At 42.6% G+C, this 25,365-nt stretch overlaps 1 protein-coding gene across 1 annotated transcript in view; it reads right to left on the bottom strand.

Annotated features, from left to right (window-relative positions):
* Positions 1-25,365, bottom strand: part of manbal (mannosidase beta like) — a 77,592-nt gene that overhangs the window by 37,546 nt on the left and 14,681 nt on the right. The window contains exon 2 of the mRNA XM_072277154.1: positions 24,516-24,738. Within this exon, the coding sequence (XP_072133255.1) occupies positions 24,516-24,662 (147 nt within the window). The 5' untranslated portion in view covers positions 24,663-24,738. The remainder of the gene's footprint in view (positions 1-24,515; positions 24,739-25,365) is intronic.

Genomic DNA, 25,365 nt, shown 5'->3' with positions numbered 1-25,365 from the left:
TAAGGCAATTTCACCTCCAGAACTGGTGTGCACTGGATGCTTTTGATTTTAGTTTTCGCACCACTCTCTTTAGACTGGTGTGCTCGGAAATCACAGGAGATCAGCAATTTGAGATACTCAACCCATCCCATCTGGCACCAGCAACCATTCCATGGCCAGTCACTTAGATCACATTTCTTCCCATTCTGATGTTTAGTCCGAACAATAACTGAACCTCTTGACCATGTCTGCATGCTTTTATGCATTGAGTTGCTGCCACATGATTGGTTGATTAGATATTTGCATTAACGAACAGGTGTACCAAATAAAGTGGCTGCTGACTGTATAGCAATTTTGTATATATTGCACTGTACTGTTGCCAATAAAAAAAAACAACTTTTATGACATACATCAGTGATGCTGAGCCTGATTCTGAATGGCAGAGCACACCGGGAGCCAAATTCTCCTATGTCTTCTGGAGTTATACTGTGGGCCACAGATCATCTGGAGATATCAGAATAAGGACATTCTTTCTCTGTATAAGTAAGAGACTGGATTAATTTGCAGCATATTAAACTGAGAAAGAAGTGGACTTCTCTCAGCTGACACCAGCAGGAATAGCAACTGATATTAACATGAAGTATTCAAACTTGCCTCTTTTACCATGAGGTTTAGCAGTACTTCTCTGAAGCAAGTATCCAAGAAAGAAGGCAGAGAAAATTAAAAATACGATTTACACCATAGTCATGACCGTACTGGAGCTGGGAAGGCAGTGGGTGATCTTACTGTGAGTCTGTTAACCCAGACTCAGCAGAAGTGTGTTCTGGATCTTAAATTTCTCCTCACCTGCCTATCATCTCCCTCAGGTTCCTCTCCAACTTCCCTTTCTCCCATGGTCCACCCTTCTCTCCCATCAGATTCTTTTTTCTTCAGCCTTTTACCTTTTCCACCCATCACCTCCCAAGTTCTCACCAGTCCCCTCCCTTCCCCACCTGGTCTCACCTATCACCTTCCACCTTGTACTCCTTCACCTTCTCCTACCTTCTTAGTTTGGCTTCTTCCCTCTTCCTTTCCAGTCCTGGTGAAAGTCCTTGGCCTGAAATGTCGACTCTTTATTCCTTTCCACAGATGCTGTCTGACCTGCTGAATTTCTCCAGCATTTTGTCTGCATTGCCCTGGATTCCCAGCACCTACAGAATCTCTATTTTATTCAGCAATACTGCAGAGAATAAGCCCTTTTGGCCCTTAGAGCCATGGCACCCCAGCATGGAACCCCCCCCCCCCCCCGCCCGACAACCCTGATTAACCTTAGCCAAATCACAAGACAACTTACAATGACCAATTAACCAACTCGGTATGTCTTTGCACTGTGGGAGGAAACTGGAGCACCTGGACATACAGAGACTCTTTAGCGACGGCGCCGGAATTGAACTCTGAACTCCGGCACCCTGAGCTGTAATAGCGTCGCGCTAACAGCTACGCTGCTGTGGCACCCATGTGTTTAGGAATTGAAATTTGTCAGCTTTTGGAGGAAACCTGACTCTTTACTAACAGATGCTAATCCTTAAAGTTAAGCGTGGAATATGTTCACATGTCCGTTACCTCAGAACCACACAGTTTTTTGTGAAAAGATTATTGTTAGGGGTGAGAAGGAGTGTCCTTTCTTGCACTTCCTTACAAGGCTAAAAGAAGCTACCGAGATTACAAACCTCAACACTGATTGCAACTACACAAATCAAATCATATGAGGTTGAATGTTCAATGTATTAATGAGCCTGACAGGGAACAAGGAATACAATGATGCGATTGATTTCTTTTATTGGAAATGAAATGAAATAAATGAAAAGAAAATCTTTGAATCTGAAAGGCAAAGCACCAATGAATCAGAATCAAGTTTAATATCACCTGCATATGTCACGAAATTTGTTGTCTTTGCAGCAGCAGTACAATGCAATACATGGTAAATATAGAAAAAATACTGAATCACATTAAGTATATATGTATATTAAACAGTTAAATTTAAAAAAGTAGTGCAAAAACAGAAATAAATAAAAAGGTAGTGAGGTAGTGTTCAATGTCCATTTTGAAATTGAACGGCAGAGGGGAAGAAGCTGTTCCTGAATCGCTGAGTGTGCCTCTTCAGGCTTCAGTGTCTCCTTCCTGATGGTAGCAATGAGAAGAGGGCAGGCCCTGGATGGTGGGGGTCCTTAATGATGGACGCCACCTTTCTGAGGATGCCTTAGATACTATGGAGGCTAGGGCCCATGAAGGAGCTGACTAATTTTACAACTACTCCAATGACGATTAATTGCAACAGCACCTCAGCCATGACAAAAAGGAAACACTTGGGGGATAATCAAGCAATACTCCAGTACTTAATGGACCCATTATCCCTGCAGGAAGACTCCCGTGGCGATACAATACAGATGGAACTGCAATGTTCCTTATGGTTGAATAGTCTAATGATTGCTATATCCATCATTTGGAAAATAGGTGTAGGAAGACAAAGTGTATCCACTGAACAATTTATTTAGAGATACTGCATGGAATAGACCCTTCTGGCCCTTCAAGCCATGCTATCCCAGCAACCCTCAATTCAACCCTTAGTCTGGTCACGGGGCAATTTACAATGAGCAACATGAGAATGTCTGCAGATGCTGGAAATCCAAAACAACACCCCCAAAATGTTGGAGGAACTCAGCAGGCCAGGCAGCATCTATGGAAATGAATAGACTGTCGACGTTTCGAGCAGAAACCTTTCTTCAGGACTGAGAAGGAAGAAGAAAGATGCCAGAATAAAAAGGTTGACTCATTCATTTCCGCTGTTGCTGCCTGACCTGCTGAGTTCCTCCAGCATTTTGAATGATCAGCCAAGCTACCCAGTACATGTTTGGACTGTGGGAGGAAGCCGGAGCACCCGGAAGAAACCCATGGATTCAACGGGAAGGACATACAACCGATACAGGAATTAAACTCCAATATCCCAAGCAATTGTAATTGGCATATAATTTTTATAATTTTATAATATAATCTTATGTCCAGGTAGAGAAAAGGAGAAATTAGATGGAACAACATTTCAAAAATTAAATTGGGATCAAGCCAGAAATTAACTAGACAGAGAAATGTAAGGTTGCTGCCACCTAGAGGAAAACTACAAATACAACAACAGTCTTTCCACACACTGATATTTATTTATGCATGACGTTCAGCAAGTTATTTATATAATGGCAATGGTTAGACGTGCATCTATCTTCAAAGGTACTCATAAATGATGCCCATTTTCCTTATTACCTTATGGCCTGTTATTAATTTAACTCTTTCAGAACTCCAGTAGTATCACTGCCAGTTAAGAAAATATTTTTTTAAATCTTACTCCAGTTCAGTGAATGATTATATAAGTTGATACACAATTAGACACATGGCTAAATCATTAAGGCAAGAGGGTGCATGTCAAATAATTCTCCACTGTGGAAATATTCACACACTGACAAAAGTCTATATACTTGAAATGCCCGACAATTTTGTAAATAGTTATGTCCATGACTTCTGGTTTATCCTTCAGCATAATTCCACTGTGATCAAACTGTTGAAAAGTATCATAACTTAACAGGCAGACTCCATTACACCTTAGTGTCCCAGTACAAAAATGAAGATGTAAGACACTGACATTCATGATAGATGTTCAGATGGGCCTGAACCTGCAATCTCTTTCTGAAATGTAATAACGCGAATAAAAGGAAATCAAGTTGAAGTGCAATATGCCAATGGCTATTAACCTACGAAAGCACACTGCTTTCGATTACAGCAGCTCACAAATTAGTAATTTCCAATGGCAAGAAGAACAGTAGGGTTCATCCAGCACAATGCAGCTTTGTATCATCTGCACTGGTAAGAAGTTCTCAGTAACAACCACACAAATGTTTCCCTCCAATACAAAGTAATAAACTTAACAGCCTGCACTACCCTAACCCCCTCCTCAGCAATGAAACACTAGGGAACACCTCTTGCAATACCATGAACACATTTCTGATGTGTCTTTTTTCTTGCACTGTCTTGCATTTCAGTCTTTTTTCTCTCTCTCTTCACTGTCTTATATGGCTGTGTTTTCTGTACCCACATGTCTGTAACTGGACATTGTGCTGGAATTGGGTTTTCGTTGTACTTGTCCCTAACTGTACCTGTGTACATGCCAATAAAATCAACTTGACTTGATAAAGGTGGAATGAATTTGGAGGCAAAAAGCAAAAACGGTAGATGCTGGAAACCTATAATGACTATGGAAAAAATGTTCAAAATACTCAGGTCGGGCAGTCTGTGTGACTATCTTTTACTGATATACTATATGTGTTTGCTATCTTACATGTCCTCCAAGAGGACCACAATCTTGTCGTAGGGTTTGGAGGCTTGAGTGCCTCAATGACCCAGAGAGCTATGTTGGCTGGAGTCAGGGCCTTGTGCTTGGACTCTTGATAGGGTCACCCATGCCAAACAGGTTAAAGGGCAGGAGCCACACTAAGAGTGGTCCACCGGTCCTCCAGGTTCAGGGGCTCAGCTCAGGGCTAACAACCCTGACTGGTCAAAACTAATGTGACAGAAACAGCAATGAAGTATCCTAGATCTGTGCATGACAGTATTCCTGAGTCTCAACTCACAATTTGCATGGCCATAGAGAAAACCAAGAGGAAGCTACTGGCACAATGAATGAAGCCCTGAACACCAAACAGAGGCCAACTCCATCATCAAGACAGCACTGCATTGGACCCCTCAGGGGCAGAGAAAACATGGGAGACCAAAGAACTTGGTACCATACTGTAGAAGCAGAAATGAAGATCCTGATCCACACCTGGGTCACAATAGGGAAGATGGCCACGGTCAGAGAGAAATAGAGGGCCTTCATTGCTGCTCTAAACACCAGCGGCGTAACAATCAGTAACTATCTGATATGTGCTCTGTGCTGTGTGTTCTGCATATTGACCCTGGAGTAATGCTCTTCATTTGGCTGTATTCATGTGTGGTTGAATAACAATTAAACTTGAACTTTGAAGATAAAAACTAAATTAACTGTTCAGGTTGAGAGACATTATTCAGCATTTCATTCATTAAGGGTTAAAAATGTGCAATTCTGCTTTGATACAGCTTGATCTTATCTTAGTAAGGTCTGTGTTCTTAAGAGATAGCATTTGCAAACCCACGAATTGCACACATTCTCTTGTATTTAATCTTAAGGGAAAAGAAGACACTCGTCTACATTGCTGAAGGATAAAAATGGGGTTTAAAATACTTTTGCTGGGGAACAACTATAATATGATTTGTTAGGAAATGGGAAGACAAAATCCAGGATTAGTTCTGTGGTTTAGTCAATGCATCACACCACTGAATAGAGAATTTTCATGTCTTTAACGAGAATAAGAAACAACTCCCTTGAGAGCCGGTGCAAATTTTGACTGAATTCATTAGAATTCTGTAATGTTAAAAGCACACCACAGTGCCAATCAGAAAAGCACAGTGGAACAACTGCAGTATGTAGGGCTCTTCACTACAACTGCTAATATCACACGCGGTCCATGTATAATCATGATGGTGAGAAAGTAAACCCGAGACACTACCTTCAGATCTGCCAAGAGAGCAGAGCAAGTTCAAGGCTATGGAAGGAAAAATTTAGGGCAGCAGTCAGACTAGTTTTCTACATTTAAAATAATTGCCATGGACATAGTAACAGCTTGTTAGCGTAATAAGTAAAACAGAAGGATTGGTATTCTGGGTAAAATACAATGCGCTCAAAGCCTTTCTCAAAATGCCAAATCGTTACCATTAATGGCTTTTAAACAGATGCTAGCTCAACAAAATGAGGGTTCATGAAGAGCCCTGAACAAAATGGATCAATTTAACACAGTAAATAATGGTAATACTCAGCGGTTATGGTAGCAGCAAGGGAGAAATGGAGTTGGTGTTTCAGGTTGATAACATTACATCAGAATACTTAAACGGCAGGATAAACTAATACAGAGACAAATGTTGGATAATGTCAGTCAATTCCTGTCACTTCAATAATAACATGCGGAGATGCAAACAGGAAGATATGTTCTCTCTCTCTCTCTCTCTCTCCCCCCCCCCCACAGATGCTGCATGGCCTGTGAATTATCGTCAGCATTTTTTGCTTTCTATTTCAGTTCCCATTTCTTTTCATGTATTTCCCACAACAGGAAGCAGGGGCAGGAGTAGGCTACCTGACTCCCCAACATGGCCATGGGTGAACTTTGTTGGTCTTAATTCTTCCTTCGTTTTTGTTTACTGAAGAAATTGCTTTTTCTACCCGCTTGCTGACAACGTCCTTTCCATGCCATTTTCCTCCTGTTCACTTCAGCGTTCTGTTTTGCTAACATTCAGAACTCTTCAGAGCTTCCCGTTTTGATAAACAATTTGAGTGCCTTCATGCTGGAAAAGAGAAGGCCAAGGAATGCCGGAATGCCACAGGAGTGGAGTGCAGAATAGTGTTCCGGTAAATAGTTGTAGACAGTGTTTCCTGTGTTGTGTATTCAAACCAATTCCAGACACTGCTGGTCATGAGAGGTGAGAGAAACGAATCTGATTACTGAGTTAATAGGAAACCCGGAGACTGCTCCATCCTTCACACCTACAGTAGCCGTCAAACAGCCAGTTATTTAATCCCACTAATCTGCTCTTTTCCCATGTAGTTTAAAGAAATTACCCAGAAGCAATTATGAATGCTGCTAACTCCAATGACTCCAGGAGACCTGATACTTCTCTGTTTAAAAAAAATCACCTGTCTTAGGTGATGGTAAATTTATGTCCTATAGGAACCAGAGGTTTAACATTCTAACATTATCAAACATCTCCGTCAGCACTCGAATTTTTGTCCTGCAATACTTACATCTTAAAGCTTTTCAATATGGGGAACATTCCAGGAAACCTTTTCCATCTTCCCTTATTGTCATTAACCAGCACCAATCCTAAGGCTCAATGATTGCAGGGGCACAATGTTCCAACTGGGATCCTGTACTTGCCGATATTTTGCACTTAATTTTTGTACTCTAACCTTTTATTATAAAATCCAAGATATTATGTGATGTATTTAATCCTCAAAAGGCCAATAAAATGAACTGCAAGATGATTTTTAAAATAGAACTCAGACAGCGTGCATTTTTATATGGCAAGCAACTAATTTGAATCAAGCTTTAATTTACTGGTAAGATGATTCCTTGCACAATCATCCCAGTCAGTTACGTGCAATATGTCAAAAAAAAACTGAAAAGAAATTTGTATCTTATCTTCTAGAATCTTCTCACAGAGACAATTCAGAAAGACATAACAGAAGGTATATTGGGTTAGATTAGATTCAGTTCTATTGTCATTGTGCGGAGTACAGATACAAAGCCAATGAAATGCAATTAGCATCTGACCAGAAGAGCAAAAGAATAGTATTATTTACAAAGTGACTGCGAATAAAAAGTAAGTGCTATAGCACACAAATATAAAAGTACTGAGACAGTCCAATATGGGTGCAATACTGCTATATATACCAAAACAAAATAAATTTCATCTGTTGTTGACTAACTGGAAACCAATTATATCTTCTGGAAATTACATACCATCATAACCTTTCATAGGTACATAATAAACTGCTCATCACTGTGTGTTCATTAAGAAAGATGGTTCAGTAAGTTTACACAGTACCTCCCCCCTCGCTTTATTACTTCTGACGGTGTGGCTAATCACACTTCCAATGTCATATTTAAGGTTACTGACAACATCACTGTTATTGGCAAATCCAAAGGTGGTGATGAATCAGCAGGTGGGACAGAGATTGAAAATCTGGCTGAGTGGTGCCACAACACCCTAACAACCTCTTACTCAATGTCAGCAAGACCTAGGGCCTGATTATTGACTTGAGAAGGAGGAAACTAAAGGTTAATGAGCAAGTCCTCATAAGGAGATCAAGGATGGAGAGGGTCAGCAACTTTAAGTTCCTCAGTCTTGCCTTGGGCTCAGCACACACATGCAGTTGCGAAGAAAGCATGGCAGCACCTCTACATCTATAGAAGTTTGCGAAGGTTCACCATGACATCTAATACTTTGACAAACTTCTAAAGATGTAGTGTTCCTTTCCTTACGGCACATTGGGTGGCAACCCTGGTGTTCCTTTAGCAATTTTGCCTGTTTTTTTCCGAGGCCAAGATCTAACTCGACACTCAACCCAGCACAGATGGAAAGCGGGCAAGGAGCTGGCCGGATTCGAACCCAGGACCACTCACCTAGAAGTCTGGTGCAGGTGCCACTACACCACCAGCTGGCTTTATAGATGTGTAGTGAAGCGTATATTGGCTAGTTGCACCACAGCCTGGTATGGAAACACCAGTGCCTTTTAACAGAAGATCCCACAAAAAGTAGTTTATATGGCCCAGTCCATCACAGGTAAAGTGTTCCCCAACATTGAGCACATTTACACGGAGTCTTGTCGCAAGAAAGCAGTATCCATCATCAGGGACCACCCCACCCCCACGAAGGTCATGTTCACTTCTTGCTGCTGCCACTGGGTAGAAGGTGATACAGGAGCCTCAGGATTCACACCACCAGGTTCAAGATCATTTATTACCCCTCAACCATCAGGCTTTTGAAAAAATGGGGATAACTTCTTTCAACTTGACTCGCCCCATCACTGAGCTCTTCCTACAGCCTTTGGAGCCACCTTAAAGGACTCTTCCTCTCATATTCTCGATATTTATGGCTTTTTTTTCCTCTTTTGTGTTTGCGCAGTAAGTTGTCTTCTGCATTGGTTGTTTGTCCATCCTGTTGGATGCGGTCTTTCATTGATTCTATTATGGTTCTTGGATTTACTGAGTACGTTTGCAAGAAAATGAATTTCGGGGTTGTATATGGTGACAAATGTATACTTCGATAAGTCTACTTTAAATGTTTCCTAAATATCCTATCATCACTCCTAGGAAGCATTAAAACAGGATTTTAATTTCCTGATTTTATTTTTAAACTTAACTCAATTTCTTGATTTTTATCAGTTCACTATTACTTATTACTAAGTGGTTGAAAATAAGTTGCCTCTCAATCTTGACAAAAGTGTCCATTGATAGATACATGTTGTCATAACATTCAGTACAGTCACTTGAAAAAAATTTATCCTCCCAGATTGCTACGTGCTGTAACTCCCAGTGCCAGCACTTATTTTGTGGCTAAAGTTTCCATTTACTTTGGGTGATCACCCGAGAGGTACCAGCTGAGACAGCTTGTTCCATCCCTCAGTAGAGTGTACGATGCAAAGATGCAGCTTTCTGTGACGAATGAAGTTAGGGTACAACTCAATGATACTTCTGCAACGTAATGGCATGGCCCTGGGGGAAGGGAATGGACAGGAAGTGCCCCACTCACATAAGTAATTTGACAACACCAAGGCAAGTCTCCTTCTAAGCCAGATATTAAGAATATGAACTGTTTAGACCCCTAAGAGCAGTCAAAATATTAAAATAAGAAAAAAAAGCAATAAAGCACATAATTAAACTAAATAAATCAGAACTAAACAACAGGAATTCTGTAGATGCTGGAAATTCAAGCAATACACATCAAAGTTGCTGGTGAATGCAGCAGGCCAGGCAGCATCTCTAGGAAGAGGTACAGTCGACGTTTCAGGCCGAGACCCTGGGGAAGTGTCTCGGCCTGAAATGTCGACTATACCTCTTCCTAGAGATGCTGCCTGGCCTGCTGCATTCACCAGCAAATCAGAACTAAAAGCACTAATATTGTTTTAACTACATTCTTCCAATGCAACAGCAGGGCACTGTCTATGCCACCCCGAGCTACCTGCCAGCCTAGTCATCACATGGGAGCCCAAGCATGGGAGGATGAACCCTGGGCGCCCTCCCAAGACTATGGTCAACGCACTCCTAGAAGACAGCGGCACGGCTAACGTAGATGAACTGAACACACTGATGAGAGAGAGGGAGAAGTGGAGAGTCCGTCATCGTGCCCAATGCCGGCCTCCTAGGCTTGAGTCGACGTAGTAGTAGTAATAGTAGTCCAATGGAATAAATGTTGCTAGTCCAACATTGCAAAGGTTACTTAAACAGATTACACTCCAAGAATGGAGGAGAATTAATGCAACTTTCCTAATGGCTTCCAACGTCACTGGTAAAATTTTATCAACTGATGCTCACAGTTTTTATTTGTGCAGAAATACCAGACAATTATATTCAGGGAATTGTAGCAGATACAAAAAAAAAACTTTTGATATTTCTAAGCAAAGTTTGGGACAAGAATTCTCCCCTGACAGGATTCACCCCAGGAGTGGGCCTTACAATCATGCTGCTAACCGTCGTGCTTACTTTGTTGCTGTTGTTCAGTCGTTAAGTGGAGTCCACCTCAGCGTGAGTTCATAGACCATAGGGTCCGCAGGATACGGAATCAGATTGCCAGGCCTTTCTTCCATGCAGATACCGCTGCTACCCAGACATCCCAACGTCTATCTCTGTGACATTAGCAGTATTGTTATTAACATTTGCGTTTTCAGAGGGATTTAAATAAACACTTAAAAAAGGAAGGCATAGGATTTGATTTGAACATGGTGGGATGGAGGGCCCGTTTCTGTACTGTTCAACTTAACGATAATGAGACTTCATTTTGATTTTTTCTAATTGATCAACATTGATCTCTGACATTCATTACTATCAAGCATAAAAATAAAAGTACCCCTTTCTACGATAAATTGAGCTAATTCAAGCATTTAATCCAACAACACAGTAAGATAAAATGGCAGCATTTTGTGCTTTTCCTCTATCTCCTTAGAAAACTCTATGAGCAAACACTGAGAATTATACTGCATGAAAGTAAATTCCCTTTTCTTAAACTTGTAAAAGAAAAATGATAAGGAAACTAAATGCTCCCATTGGTGTCTAACAGAGAACAGGTTTCATGAGGGGAAATTAAGAGAGGGAGATATTTCTTTCAAGAAGCACTCATTTTACTCAGGCTTTCAGATAAACCACCAACCTTCAAACACACATACACTCAGAGCCACTTTATTATGTACACCTACACATTAAGGCAAATATCTAACCAATCAACCATAAGGCAACAACTCAATAAATAAAAGCATGCAGGCATGGTCAAGAGATTTCAATAATGGAACAAATGGTTATGGCAAAGGTTTCCTATTTGGTGGAAAATTAGCTGTATACCAATGTGGATTTTGTAAAGGGAGAATGACCATAGACTTGGTGTTAAATTTGGAATCTGATACTCATAAGGCCCAAGTTGATAAAAACACAAGAATTTCTACAGATGCTGGAAATCTAAAACAACACACACAAAATGCTGGATGAACTCAGCAGGTCTGGCAGCATCGAGGGAAAAGAATAAACAGTCCAAGTTTCAGGCTGATAACCTTCATCAGGTAGTGATAGGAAGAGGGGAAGTGATAAGGTTTCTCTTATCCTCACCAACCACCTCAACCATGAGCCTCCACATCCAACACATCATCCTCTGCAACTTCCACCAAACTCCAAAGGGATCATACCACCAAACACATCTTTTCCTCCTCCCCACCCCACTATCCCACTTTCTGATGTTATTGCTCCCTATGGGATTCCTTTGTCCATTCGTCTCTCCTCAATAATATCCCACACGGTACTTAACCCTGCAAGCAACGCCAAAGTGCTAACCTGCCCATCCCCCCTCTTCCCTCAGCTCCACTCAGATTCCCAAAACAGCCCTTCGAAGTGAGGCAACACTTCACCAGCAAATCTGTTGGGGTCATCTACTGTAACCGGTGCTCCCGATGCAGCTTCCTCTATATTGATGAGACCCATCATTAATTGGGTGACCACTTTGTCGAGTACCTCAGCTCCATCCACCAAAAGTGGAAATTCCTAGCGGCCAACCATTTTAATTCCTATTCCTGTTGCCATGTGTTGGATCTGTCAGTCCATGGCCCCCTCCTGTGCCATGATGAGCCCACTATCATGGTGGAGGAGCAACATTCTATATTTTGTTGGGGTGGCCTCCAACCTGAAGGCATGACCATCAATTTCTTCCGGTAAAAAAAAATCCTCCTTCACTTTTCTTCTCTTCCCCACTCTTGCCTCTTACCCCCTTTCACTTGCCGATCACCTTCCCCTGTGTCCCTTCTCCTTTCCTTTCTCCCATAGTCCACTCTCCTCTCCTATCAGATTCCTTCTTCTCCAGCCCTTTACCTTTCCCACCCACCTGGCTTCACCCATCACCTTCCAGCTAGCCTTCTTCCCCTCCCTCCCCCTTTTTATTCTGGCACCTTCCCTACCTTGCTCTCTAGTCCTGAAGGAAGGTCTTGGCCCAGAACATCGACTGTTTGTTCATCTTCATAGATGCTGTCTGACCTGTTGAGTTCCTCCAGCATTTTGAGTGTGTTAACAAGTTAATAAAGAACCAGTGGTAGCATTTTTATTTGATGTAGAGAAAGCTTACGATACGTTATGGATAGGAGGGCTGCTGCTTAACCTTGCAAAAATGGGAATAGGTGGTAGAATGTTCAACTGGATTCAAGATTTACGTAAACAACAGGAATTCTGCAGATGCTGGAAATTCAAGCAACACACATCAAAGTTGCTGGTGAACGCAGCAGGCCAGGCAGCATCTGTAGGAAGAGGTGCAGTCGACGTTTCAGGCCGAGACCCTTCGTCAGGACTAAGGGTCTCAGCCTGAAACGTCGACTGCACCTCTTCCTACAGATGCTGCCTGGCCTGCTGCGTTCACCAGAAACTTTGATGTGTGTTGCTTCAAGATTTACGTGACAGGAAGATACAAGTTAGGGTGGGAATATCATCCCTAAGAAGTATAAGATAGAGAATGGGACTCCACGGAGGAATGTGTATAGGCCCACTCCTTTTTCATACTATGATTAATGATAGTTCCTTAAATGTTGGCTCAGACATTTCCAAATCATTATATGCTGATGATAGTGCATTGTGAAAGAGAAACAGGATTATCAATTATAAGGTTAGGAAAATACAGGCAGCTACAGTCTGCAAGGCAGATATTATGGCTTCTTACTTATCTATACAAATGGGTCAAAAGATCGAGTGACAGGTCGTTCAGGTGTTTCTGTTTATGTTCCTAAGTTTCAGGTGACTATCAAAGTTATAAGTATTCATGTCTGAGATGGTTGCTATCTCTTTAGCCTTGGAAATAGTCACTTATGCACTTCTGTGCTCTGATTTAGAAACCATAGAAAAACTACAGCGCAGAAACAGGCCTTTTGGCCCTTCTTGGCTGTGCCAAACCATTGTTCTTGGTTTTGACATCTATTAAAATAGGTATTCCAAATTGTAGGCCAGACATTCTTCTTGAGATTGGACAACATCTGTTGAGGCAACAGACACACGGGTGAAGTGTCACCTCACCTGGAAGGACTGTCTGGGGCTCTGAATGGCATCAGGCCTTGTGTATCCAGTTTTTATGGGTCCCAACCCACACTGGGGTTGAAGGATACGAGGTGGCAGATATTCTTGCCAAGCAATTACTTAAAGATCTAAATGTACTGGTGCCTTTGCATAAAGGGGAGGAGAAAGCTGTACTTAAAAAGTGTATTCAATCCCTTGGCAACAAAGGTGGCATAAGGAAAAGAGAAGACAGCATTTATATAAAACTCAGAGGACGGTGGGAACTCAACTCGGAGGGAAGAAGTCACACTTGCATGGTTACGCATTGGACATAATCCTTTGTTCATAATTAACATGCATGATATGGGCATTTGTGGTGAATGCATTTGTCAAGAAATGATGCAATACATATTAAGAAACTAAAGAAAATCTGCAGGTGCTGGAAATCCAAGCAACACATACAAAATGCTGGACGAATTCAGCAGACCAGGCAGCATCTATGGAAAAGAGTGGGGGGGGCGGGGGGGAGGGAAAAACACAAGGTGATAGGTGAAACCGGGAGGGGGAGGGATGAAGTAAAGAGCTGGGAAGTTAATTGGTGAAAGAGATACAGGGTTGAGGAAATGGGAATTTAATAGGAGAGGACAGAAGACCATGGAGGAAAGAAAACGGGGAGGTGGGGGGAAAGCACCAGAGGGAGGCGATGGGTGGTCAAGGAGATAGGAGGAGAGAGGGAAAAGGGGATGGGGAATGGTGAAGGGGGGGTGGGGGGCCATTACCAGATCAAGAAATCGATGTTCATGCCAGGTAGGAGGCTACCCAAAAAGAATATAAGGTGTTGCTCCTCCAACCTGAGTGTGGCTCCATTGCAACAGTAGAGGAGCCATGGATAGACATGTAGGAGTAGGAGTAGGAATGGGAATGGGAAGTGGAATTAAAATGGATGACCACCAGGAGATCCCACTTTTCCTGGCGGTCAGAGCGTAGGTGCTCGACAAAGCAGTCTCCCAATCTACGTCAGGTCTCATCAATATACAAGAGGCCACATCAGGAGCACCAGATATAGTAGATGACCCCAACAGACACGCAGGTGAAGTTTCGCCTCACCTAAAAGGACCGTTTGGGGCCCTGAACGGCATCGAGGGAGGAGGTGTAGGGGCAGGTATAGTAACACTTGTTCCACCTGCAAGGATAAGTACCAGGAGTGAGATTAGTGGGGAGGGACAGAGGGATGAATGGACAAGGGGACATATAGGGAGTGATCCCTGCGGAAAGCAGAAAGTGATGGGGGGGGGAAAGATGTGCTTGGTGGTGGGATTGCCTTGGAAATAGCAGAAGTAATGGAGAATTATGCACTGGATGCAGAGGCTGGTGGGGTGGTAGGTGAGGACAAGAGGAACCCTATCCCCGGTCGGGTGGTGGGAGGATGGAGTGAGTACAGACATGCGTGAAATGGAAGAGATGTAGTTGAGGGTAGCGTTGATGGTGGAAGAAGGGAAGCCCCTTTCTTTGAAGAAGAAGGACATCTTCATTCTGCAATGAAAAGCCTCATTCTGAGAGCAGGTGCGGTAGAGACAGAGGAATTGAGAGAAGGGAGTGTTATTTTTACAAGGGATAGGGTAAGAAGAGGTATAATCCAGCGAGCCAATGGGTTTGTAATAGACATCAGTGGATAAGCTGTCTCTGGAGATAGAGACAGAGAGATTGAGGAGGAAGGTGTTGGAGATGGAGGGCAGGGTGGAAGCTGGAGGCAAAGTTGATAAAGTCACTGAGCTCGGCATAGATGCAGGAAGCAGCTCCAATACAATTGTTGATGTAGCATAGGAAAAGAGGGGGAGTGACACCAGTGTAGGCTTGGAGCATCGACTGTTCCACGTAGCTGACAAAAAGGCAGGCATAGCTGGGACCCATGCAAGTATCCATGGCTACACCTTTGGTTTGAATGAAATGCGAGGAGCCAAAGGAGAAATTATTGAGAGTGAAGACAATTTCCGCTAGATGGAAGAGAGTGGTGGTGAAGGCCAACTGGTTGGGTCTGGTGTCCAAAAAGAAAATGAGAGCTTTGAGGCCTTCCTGATGGGGGACGGAGAAGTACAGGGACTGGACATCCATGGTGAATACAAGATGCTCGGGGCTAAGGAACTTGAAATCATATAGTGTTGAAATACAGTTCCTATGAGGTGCAAAGCGAACATCTATTTATTAAATTGAGACCTTTAGGATAGACACAGTTTAACATGGGAAGTTTGTTAGGATATTTCTGCCATTGTAATGTACATATATAATTGCACATTTGACTTTCTGAAAAGCACATGACATTTTGATATTATTTGAGCTTTTTTTTGTTTGGGGGAGAATTTAATGAGTATACTTCCTGTCTCTTTGCTCCACACTCCAACTCAATAGGTGGTGGCAATGCCCTTACATTGGTCGTCAACTGCCATTAAGTTTCACAAGAAGTAACTGTTCAATTGTTTTTCAAAACAAGCGTCAGAATGGGGAAGAAATGTGATCTAAGTGACTTTAATTGTTAGTGCCAGACAGGCTGTTTTGAGCATCTTAGAAACTGCTGATCTCCTGGGATTTCACACACAACAGTCCCACGAATTTACAGAGAAACATAAAACATCCAGTGAGCAGCAATTCTGTATGTAAAAAAGCCTTGTTAATGAGAGAGGTCATTGACAATGGTTCAGGCTGACAGGAAGGAGGACAGTAACTCAAATAACTGCACATTACAAGAGCGTCTCTGAATGCACAACACGTCAATCTTTGAAGTAGATGGGATACAGCAGCAGAAGGCCATGAACATACACCCAGTAGCCATTTTATTAGGAGGTTCCAAATAAAGTAGCCTCTGAGTGTAAATGGAAAGCAAACTGCAGGACCAGCAGTAATCAGACAAGAGGTGGTACTGCAAACTGTAAGACTTATTTTACACTTCATACCAGCAGTTCATCCCAATAATTGATCATACATTTTTCCTAATTTCTCACATTGACTAACCCAAGATAGTACAAAGAGTGAAAGAGAAATGATAGAGAAATGCTATTTATAAAGATTCGGAGATAAGCCCTTGGGATCGACTCCCCAAATGGACACCAGAGGGAAGGAAAGGCGTTGTCTAGTTCAGGAGGAGGTGAGAGCAGTAGTGGAGGAGACGAGAGCCTGCAAGGCGGTGGGAATGAAGCAACAGGGAGCTTGGACAAGATGGGAGAATGCGGTTGACAGGAAAGTGACCTGGGCTGATCTTTGGAAAGCCGAACCACACCGCATCCAATTTCTCATCCAGGCAGTGTACAATGTGCTTCCAAGCCCATCAAACCTGCACACATGGGGCAAGGCAGAGTCATCTGCGTGCCCACTGTGCTCCAAGAGAGGAACCCTGGAGCACATCCTCAGCGGCTGTGCAAGGGCACTTGGTGAGGGACGATACAGGTGGAGGCATGATCAGGTCCTGAAGACCATCGCTGAAGCCGTCAGCGCAGGAGTTGAGTGGGCGAAGCGGTCCCGACCCTCCAAGCAGACCATTGCCTTTGTCAGAGCTGGGGAGCAGCCAATACCTGCCAAAAGAACATCTGCAGGCATTCTGACCTCTGCAAGGGACTGGCAGCTGTTGGTGGACCTCAAACGGCAGCTGAAGTTCCCCAACCATATCCCAGCCACCACCCTGCGACCAGACATTGTTCTAGTGTCTGATCCTACTAAGCAAGTGGTGCTGCTGGAGCTGACAGTCCCATGGGAAGATAGCTTGGAAGAGGTCTTTGAAAGGAAGCTCTCCAAGTATGCAGGACTGGTCAGCACCTGTCAGCAGGCTGGATGGAGAGCGAGGTGTCTCCCAGTGGAGGTTGGTTGTAGGGGATTCATAGCCCGTTCTTCAGTTAGAGCCTTCAGCAACTTGGGCATCGAGGGAGAGAGGAAGAGGAGAGCCATCTGCAGTACCACCGATGCGGCAGAGAGGGCCTCAAGATGGCTGTGGCTCAAAAGAGGGGAGCCATGGAGTCATAAGTAGCTAGCCATCTGGACACAAGCTGGGGTCTGATCAGACCCGGCTGGGTCACCTGGAGGAGGTTGTATGTTGTTGAAAGACCCGAAAAATCCGATGATTCCAGGAATATCACTGAAGATGTGTCCAGAGGCATCAGTAGATGTATGTACACAGCGGATCTATAAGGCACTCGACAAAGACAAATAAAAACAGAAGCAAGGTGTATGTGGAGTGGCCATTGTTGGAGCAGCCATTGCGTGAATGGGCAGTGGTAGAGTTGTTGGGCTTTGGCTCAACAAGCTTAGGAAAGAAGAGTCTGGGGCTCTAAGTTTCTGGTAAGCTTTTTCTCCCCCCTCTTTCTCTGTTAGTAAATGGCTAGTATGATGAAAATGGGTCCAGAGTTAATGGTATGTCCTTTGTATGAGATAGGTGAATTCTCAGGGACCTCCAGTCTCCCTGATAACAGTATCTGCACCAAGTGCATCAAGCTGCAGTGCGATGGATGACCTTCAGCCCATACAGGAGAATGAGGAAGTGATAGATAGGAGCTACAGGGAAGTAGTCAGCCCCAACTTACAAGAGCTTGGTAGCTGGGTGACTCTCAGAAGAGGAAACAGCAACGGGCAGCAAGTGCAGAGTACCCAATGACCGTTTCATCAATAATAAGTATACCTCTTCGGATAGGGGAAATGACCTACCAGGGCAAGCTGCAGTAATCGTGCCTCTGGTATGGAGTCTGGTTCAGTGGCTCAGAGGGACAAGGGACAGAGTGCAGTAGTGATAGGGGATCCATAGTTAGAGCGGTAGAACTGAGATTCTGGGGTTGTGAGAGAGACACACAGATGGTCTGTTACCTCCCAGGTGCCGGGGTCAGGGATGTCTCAGAATGGGTCCACAGCACTCTAAAGGGGGAGAGTGAACAGCGTGAATTTGTGATATATATTGGTACCAATGACATAGGTAGGAAAAGGTCCTGAAGGAACAATATAGGGAGTTAGTTAGAAAGCTGAAAAGCAGGCCCTCTAGGGTAGTAATCTCAGGATTGCTGCATGTGCCCTGCATCGATGAGGATATGAATAGGATAATTTGGCAGAGGAATGCGTAGCTGAAGGGGCAGGGTTTCAGATTTCTGGATCACTGGGATCCCTTCTTGTGAAGGTATGACCTGTACAAAAAGGAATGGTTACACCTGAACCCAAGGAAACCAATATCCTTGTGGGCAGGTTGGCTAGAGCTGTTGGGGAGGGTTTAAACTAATTTGGCAGGAGGATGGGCCAAGTAGATGCACTGTGTAGTGAGACTGTCAGGAAGGACAAGTAGATGACATGGTTAAATTGCAGTCAGTGGGTTGAGTTGAAGTGTAACATTGGGGCAAATTCAAAAAGGGTGATGAATGCAGGACTGAAGGTGTTATATTTGAATGCAGACAGTATATGGAATAAGGTAGATGATCTTGTAGCGCAGTTAGAGATAGGCAGGTGTGCGTCACTGAGTTGTGGCTGAAAGAAGATCATAGTTGGGAGCTAACGTTAAGGATACATCTTGTATCAAAGGACAGGTAGCGTAGTTCTGTGGTAAAAATGAAATCAAATGCTTCAAAAGAGGTGACATAGGATCAGAAGATGTGGAATGCTTGTGAGTAAAGTTAAGAAACCTCAAGGGCAAAAATACCCTGATGAGCATTATATACAGGCCCCCGAACTGTAGCCAAAATGTAGAGTACAAATTACAACAGGAAATGGAAAAGACACATCAAAAGGGCAGTGTTACTATGGTCGTGGGGGATTTAAAGACCAACAGAAAGCAACTAAGAAAAGCCAGAAGGAAAGATGAACTATGAAGGTAAACTAACCAATAATATGAAAAAGAGTATCAAACATTTTCTCTGATATATAGAATAAAAGAGAGGTGAGAGTGCATATCGAACCACTGGAAAATGATGCTGGAGATGCAGTGAATCTGCAGAATTCATTGCCAGAGATGGCTGTGGCAGCCAAGTCATTAGGTATATTTAATGCACAGATAGATAAGTTCTTAATTAGACAGGGCCTCAAAGGTTATGGGGAGAAAGCAGGACAATGGGGCTGTGAGGGATCAAAAAAAACCAACCATGATGGAATGACGGAACAGACTTGATGGGTCAAATGGCCTAATTCTATTCCTATGTCCGATCACTTATGTGAGAAATACAGGGCTTTCTGTCATGTAAAGCAATAGAGGGAAACAAAAGTGAATTAACACTATCCAAAATACAAACTTAAATACTGAACTCATGAAAACTGGAATATCTTTAAACTTCAATCTCTCTGGCACAAATGACAGCATCTTTATGGCAAGTATTTCTTTGGCAAATATTTCAAAACATACATCAATCACAAACAAGCAAATATTAAATTCAGATTACATATTCATAAAACATAATGCAATGTCTTTTTGTCAATATTAAATTTCCTTTTCTTACAATCTCAGGAGCAGAGGAAATGCTTATATGACAGCACTAAATTGAAAAATTTCAAATTGGATGCCCGAAATATACTCACAGTTGCTCAATATTGTCATTCAAATCTTGAGGCTCCTGGATTTGATCATTTTCATTGTGTTGATCTAGTTAATTATAGCCAGTCCTTAGAATAGCTGCTACAATTAACTTCAGCATTCAGGAACATACAAAAAGATAAATAGGAAATGAACTGCTCCTGATCGCCACCTAGTGGTCATTGTTGGAACTGTACCCATGCCACATTAAGAGAGAATTCGAGCAGACTAAATTCTAACAGCTGCAAAGGTTTGACATCTGCAAACCTGTGAGAAAATCCCGACCAGCGACGCCACACTGGGCAGTAGCCATGAGGAAAAATGACACTGAAGTAAAGAGGTAAATATAAAGTGAAGGAAAGATTTCTGAGTATATTAACAATAAAATACAGCATTTTATAAAATCAGAACAGTTCACTAATGCCTTGATTTTATTTTACAATACACTGTATTTGTTTTTAAACATCTTATACGCAACAGTTGCCCTAATCCTGGCTGCCCTTAACTGAGCAAATGGTACAAACTAACCACAAAGCCAATTAGATATTTTTGACTTCACCCCTATTTACAGAAAAGATGTATAAACTTGTTTACTTTTCAGTTTTAAAACTTTTTTTTTGGCTCTGGGTGTCTGTAGAAAGGCCAGCATTTATTCCCCATCCCTAATTTCTCCAGAGAACACGGGATGAACCACCTACAACTGAGTGACTCTCCAGGCCACTTCAGGTCAATTTTGAAGACGCAACCACGTGGGTGGGTCTGGTGTCACATTAGATCATATAGGTCAGCTATGATTGAATGTCAGTGCAGACTCGATGGACTGAATAATCTAATTTTGCTCCAACATCTTATGGTATGGGCCAGCTGTAAGGAAAGAGACTTGCATTTTAATTACCACAGCTCAGCTTTCGTTCCAAAGGTGTTTTATTCCTGAAAACTCAATGCCAACACTTGGCTGTGCATTCAATAATTCAGCCTTTGAAAGAACACTTCATTTTCTTTCATATACCTAATTTCCACAGGCCGATCAATGACTTGGGTCAATTATCCATTGTTTTCCTTTGTGTTTGAATCGCAGCATGAACACATTAAAAATCCAACAGCACTTCTCTGCACCTTTCCTTTGTGCTGATTAAATGGGCTTGAATATCATTGCAGGTAATAAAACTGATGCATTTGACATAGGAATTTATTTTACTCTCATTGCAGAAATACATCCTACCTCAGGCTTCACAGAAAATTGTTTTTTTGTATAGTTATAATTTCAATTTACTAATTGAAAGCTTCAATGACTATGCAGATCCTTTATATTTATGTGCAATGCTTTAAAATCTGAAGTTGGCTGCCTGCAAAATGTAATAATTAACTTCTATCTTCAACTTTTCTTAAGACCGTAAGGTCATAAGATATAGGAGCAGAAGTAGGACATTTGGCCCATCGAGTCTGCTCCGCCATTCAATCATGGGCTGATCCAATTCTTCTAGTCATCCCCACTCCCCTGCTTTCACCCGATACCCTTTGATGCCCTGGCTAATCAAGAACCTATCTATCTCTGCCTTAAATACACCCAATGACTTAGCCTCCACAGCCGCTCGTGGCAACAAATTCCACAGATTTCCCACCCCCTGACTAAAGTCTTTTCTCCGCATCTCAGTTCTAAAAGGACGTCCTTCAACCCTGAAGTTGTGTCCTTTTGTCCTAGACTCCCCTACCATGGGAAATAACATTGCCATATCTAATCTGTTCAGGCCTTTTAACATTCGGAATGTTTCTATGAGATCCCCCCTCATTCTCCTGAACTTCAGGGAATACAGCCCAAGAGCTGCCAGACATTCCTCATATGGTAACTCTTTCATTGCTGGAATAATTCTTGTGAACCTTCTCTGAACCCTCTCCAATGTCAGTATATCCTTTCTAAAATAAGGAGCCCAAAACTGCACACAATACTGCAAGTGTGGTCTCAAAAGTGCCTAACTGACTAGAAACTCAAATTCTTTGCATCCTGCCAAGCATAAGGAACTTAAAATCTTCTTCAATAAGCTGAAAATCAAACTTCTGATTAGTATGAGCCAATTTCCAAGGAAATAGCTGGAATGTTTGAATAGTTCAGATGAGGAAGTCCATGACTCAAGAATCCTTGAATTGCCAGATTCCTACGGAAACACTAATTCAGAAGGTGTCCCCATTGCTTTATTTCTCTGCATTCTGTCTCACTGAAGCAGGAAATGGAATAAAATTTAATCATCCCATTTTGCTTTCAATGAACAATTCAGGCACAACCACCCATCCTAGGCCACTGACCACTGGTATATGATTGAACACTAAACATAAAAACAGACCACTGAGACTCTCCCTCATCATTAGGTGACACAAAGAGAGCACTTCTCTTTTTATTACTCAATAGCAGGTGATCCTGAAGTTAAAAATCAAAGAAAAAGTGAAATGCCCCTACACCCAAAGATCAACCAAGTTCCCCTGTCCCCATTATTGCCTGAAAAATAAGTCCAGGATTTGAGCAGGAGATTCCCCATTCTCATTGTAATTCCCCAGTTAAGATTTCTACTGCAATGCTGTGAGGCTTTTTTTATTTTAGCAATTTTCTGCAAAAGCAATACTCTTTCTGCTGGTAAGAGTATTTTGGCTTCAGTAAAGATAAGGAGCAATGTTGTCCAAATTTAGAATGTTGTGTCAGCCAGTCAGGATTGTCTGGGCACGTGTTGTAACTCAGATTTCTGGAGGACAGTAGTCTGGTTTGATTTTTTTGGTGGGAGGTGCAGGGAGAAGAGCACCAGGGAAGATAGCTGGAGGATCCCATCTGAAGAGGAGCCCCTTAAACAAGGAGTGCTTTGCAAGACAAAGGATTTCAAGAAGGGAAGTTCTACTCGTGACTGGTGTCTTTCATGCAGAACATTTTCCACTGAGGCAAGGGGAGAAAAAAACCAGAGGACATGGGTCAAGGGTGAAGGGGGAAAAGTTTAAAGGGAACATTGTGGAGGGGGCTTCTTCACACAGAGGGTGGTGGGAGTGTGGAATGAGCTGCCAGACGAGGTGGTAAATGCAGGTTCTTTTTTAACATTTAAGAATAAATTGGACAGATACATGGATGGGAGGTGTATGGAGGGATATGGTCCGTGTGCAGGTCAGTGGGACTAGGCAGAAAATGGTTTGGCACGGCCAAGAAGGGCCAAAAGGCCTGTTTCTGTGCTGTAGTTTTTCTATGGTTTCTAACTTGGGTTCAACTTGTCAGTACAGCGACACACCCGACTACTCCAGAAATGAGCTCCAACATTTATTTGCACACTGGACTGGCTTAACTGTAAAGAGCCCTTTTATTTTTTTTTCTTTTTTCTGTAATTGTTTATTAAAGTTGAAAATTTGGTTAACGTATTTCCTTTGTACTTTTATGCTGATGTACGATCTGTTATTTTTCTGGCAATTATTAACTTTACACATGGCAGTACTTACACAGCATTCTCTACAATCAATGTTCTTGAATCGGAACATCCCAACTTTCCCGTTTGGTTGAACCCTGAATCATGCTGACCCTAGACATATATGAAAGGTGGCCTTCTCACCGATGAGTCACGTGGCTGTTAGCAGAGTTAACTAATGAGCCAAGTTTGTACACGAGCCCAGTGAGAGGGTTAAATCCCCCGTCCATTGCTGCTGAAGGAAGAACAAGGCAGAAAACTCCATCTCCCCAACACCCAGGTTGTCTCAAACACAAGAGATTCTGCAGATGGTGGAAACCCAAAGCAACAAATACAAAATGCTAAAGGAAGTTCCTCTCCATCTTTGGAGAGGAATAAACAGTCAACATTTTGGGCCAAGATCCTTCATCTGGACTGGCAAGGAAGGGGAGAGGAAGCCAGAACATCCACTGATGATGCCTGACTTGCTGAGTTCCTCCATCATTTTGTGTGTTTTACTTGGGTTTCGTGGCTCACTTTGGGCAAGTTATGAACCTCAGCCAATAAAGAATTTCTGCCCTGCTTACTCAGGACAGTAGTGCAGCTCAACACCGTCCCACAGTAGCAGTGGATTCTCAATGAAAATCTCGTTTGCAGCTGGGAATTCATCTGGTATTTCCAGGAAAATAGATCATGATCGTGAATATCTGACATAGCCCTAGTAGTTTCTCATCCTTAAGGAAAATTTGCACCCTCCCCTTGCCTTAGTCATCTGCTTACAATGACAATCTACTTCAACGAGCAACCTGACTGGAGGTACTCACCGGATCAAGCAGCATCTGTGGGAGGAAAGGTATAATCAACATTTTCGGTCCAAACCTACAGGGTTTTGGCCCAAAATGTCAAAAATTCCTTTCCTCCCACAGATGCTTCTCAACCCACTAAGTTCTCCAGCAAATTATTTTGGGCTCCATCACACACAGATTTGTGCCTTTGTGACAACCTTCTTGATTGTCAAATGTTAAATCGGTAGGCACAAGGAACAAAAGCAATATGGATATTGGTTTTGAGTTAAACAATATACTTGAAGCTATGTAACCTTCATGCAAAACCATTGGTTGGAGTTCGATTTACAATCCCAACTAGGAGCAGAAGACAATGGTGCTGCCCCTATCCACATTCAGAGATCAGAAGAAAAATGTAATTAGAGGCAATTCTTACCGGTTCTGGTGATTTAGAAGGCAGCAAGATTGATAATATGCAGATGATTTGGAAAATTGCCCCTAGGAACAGGCCGTATCGCAGAATGTTGTCAAAGAATGTGGGCTCAGGTACTTCTGGAGGTGTCAAATCAAACTCTGTAGCCATTCTGTTTCTTCCTGTCGTCTGGAGGTCCTTTGCAAAGTTTTACAATATCTTGGTCTTTTTCTGTCACTGTTTTTATCTATACAGAGAGAAAAGGCAAGGATGTAATGGCTGAGGCTTTAATCAGGCTTTGGTCAGATCATATTTGAAGTATTGTGAGCTGTTTTCGACCCCATATATAAGGAAGGGTGTGCTGGCATTGGAGAGGTCCCAGAGGAGGTTTACATGAACTATCTCAGAAATTAAAGGGTTAACATAAGGAGTTAATTTGATAGCTCTGGGCTGGTACTCACTGGAGTTTAGAAGAATGGGGGGGGGGGAGCGGTGGGAGATATCTCATTGAAATCGACAAAATATTGAAAGGCCTGGACAGAGTGTACATGGAGAAGATGTTTCCAATATTGGAGAGGCTCGGACCAGAAAGCACAGCCCCAAAGTAAAATGTCCCTTAGAAGGGAGAGGAGGAGGAGGTATTTTGTTAGACAGAGTATCATGCCTTTGTGGAATTTATTTCCACAGACACCCAGAGGCCAAGTCACTGGGTATACTTAAAGCAGAGGGTGACAGGTTCTCGATTAGTAGAGGCGTCAAAGGATACAGGGAGAAGGCAGGAGAATAGGCTTAAGAGGGAAAATAAATGGTCTATGATCTAAAAATGGAGAATAATTGGCTGAAGTGTAGTTGCAAGTGATATTGATGGCATCTA

This window comes from Mobula birostris, chromosome 2, assembly GCF_030028105.1.
Source record: "Mobula birostris isolate sMobBir1 chromosome 2, sMobBir1.hap1, whole genome shotgun sequence".
NCBI classification, from domain to species: domain Eukaryota; kingdom Metazoa; phylum Chordata; class Chondrichthyes; order Myliobatiformes; family Myliobatidae; genus Mobula; species Mobula birostris.
Note: the sequence above shows the minus strand (reverse complement) of the source record. Positions and strands in the feature narration are given on the sequence as shown.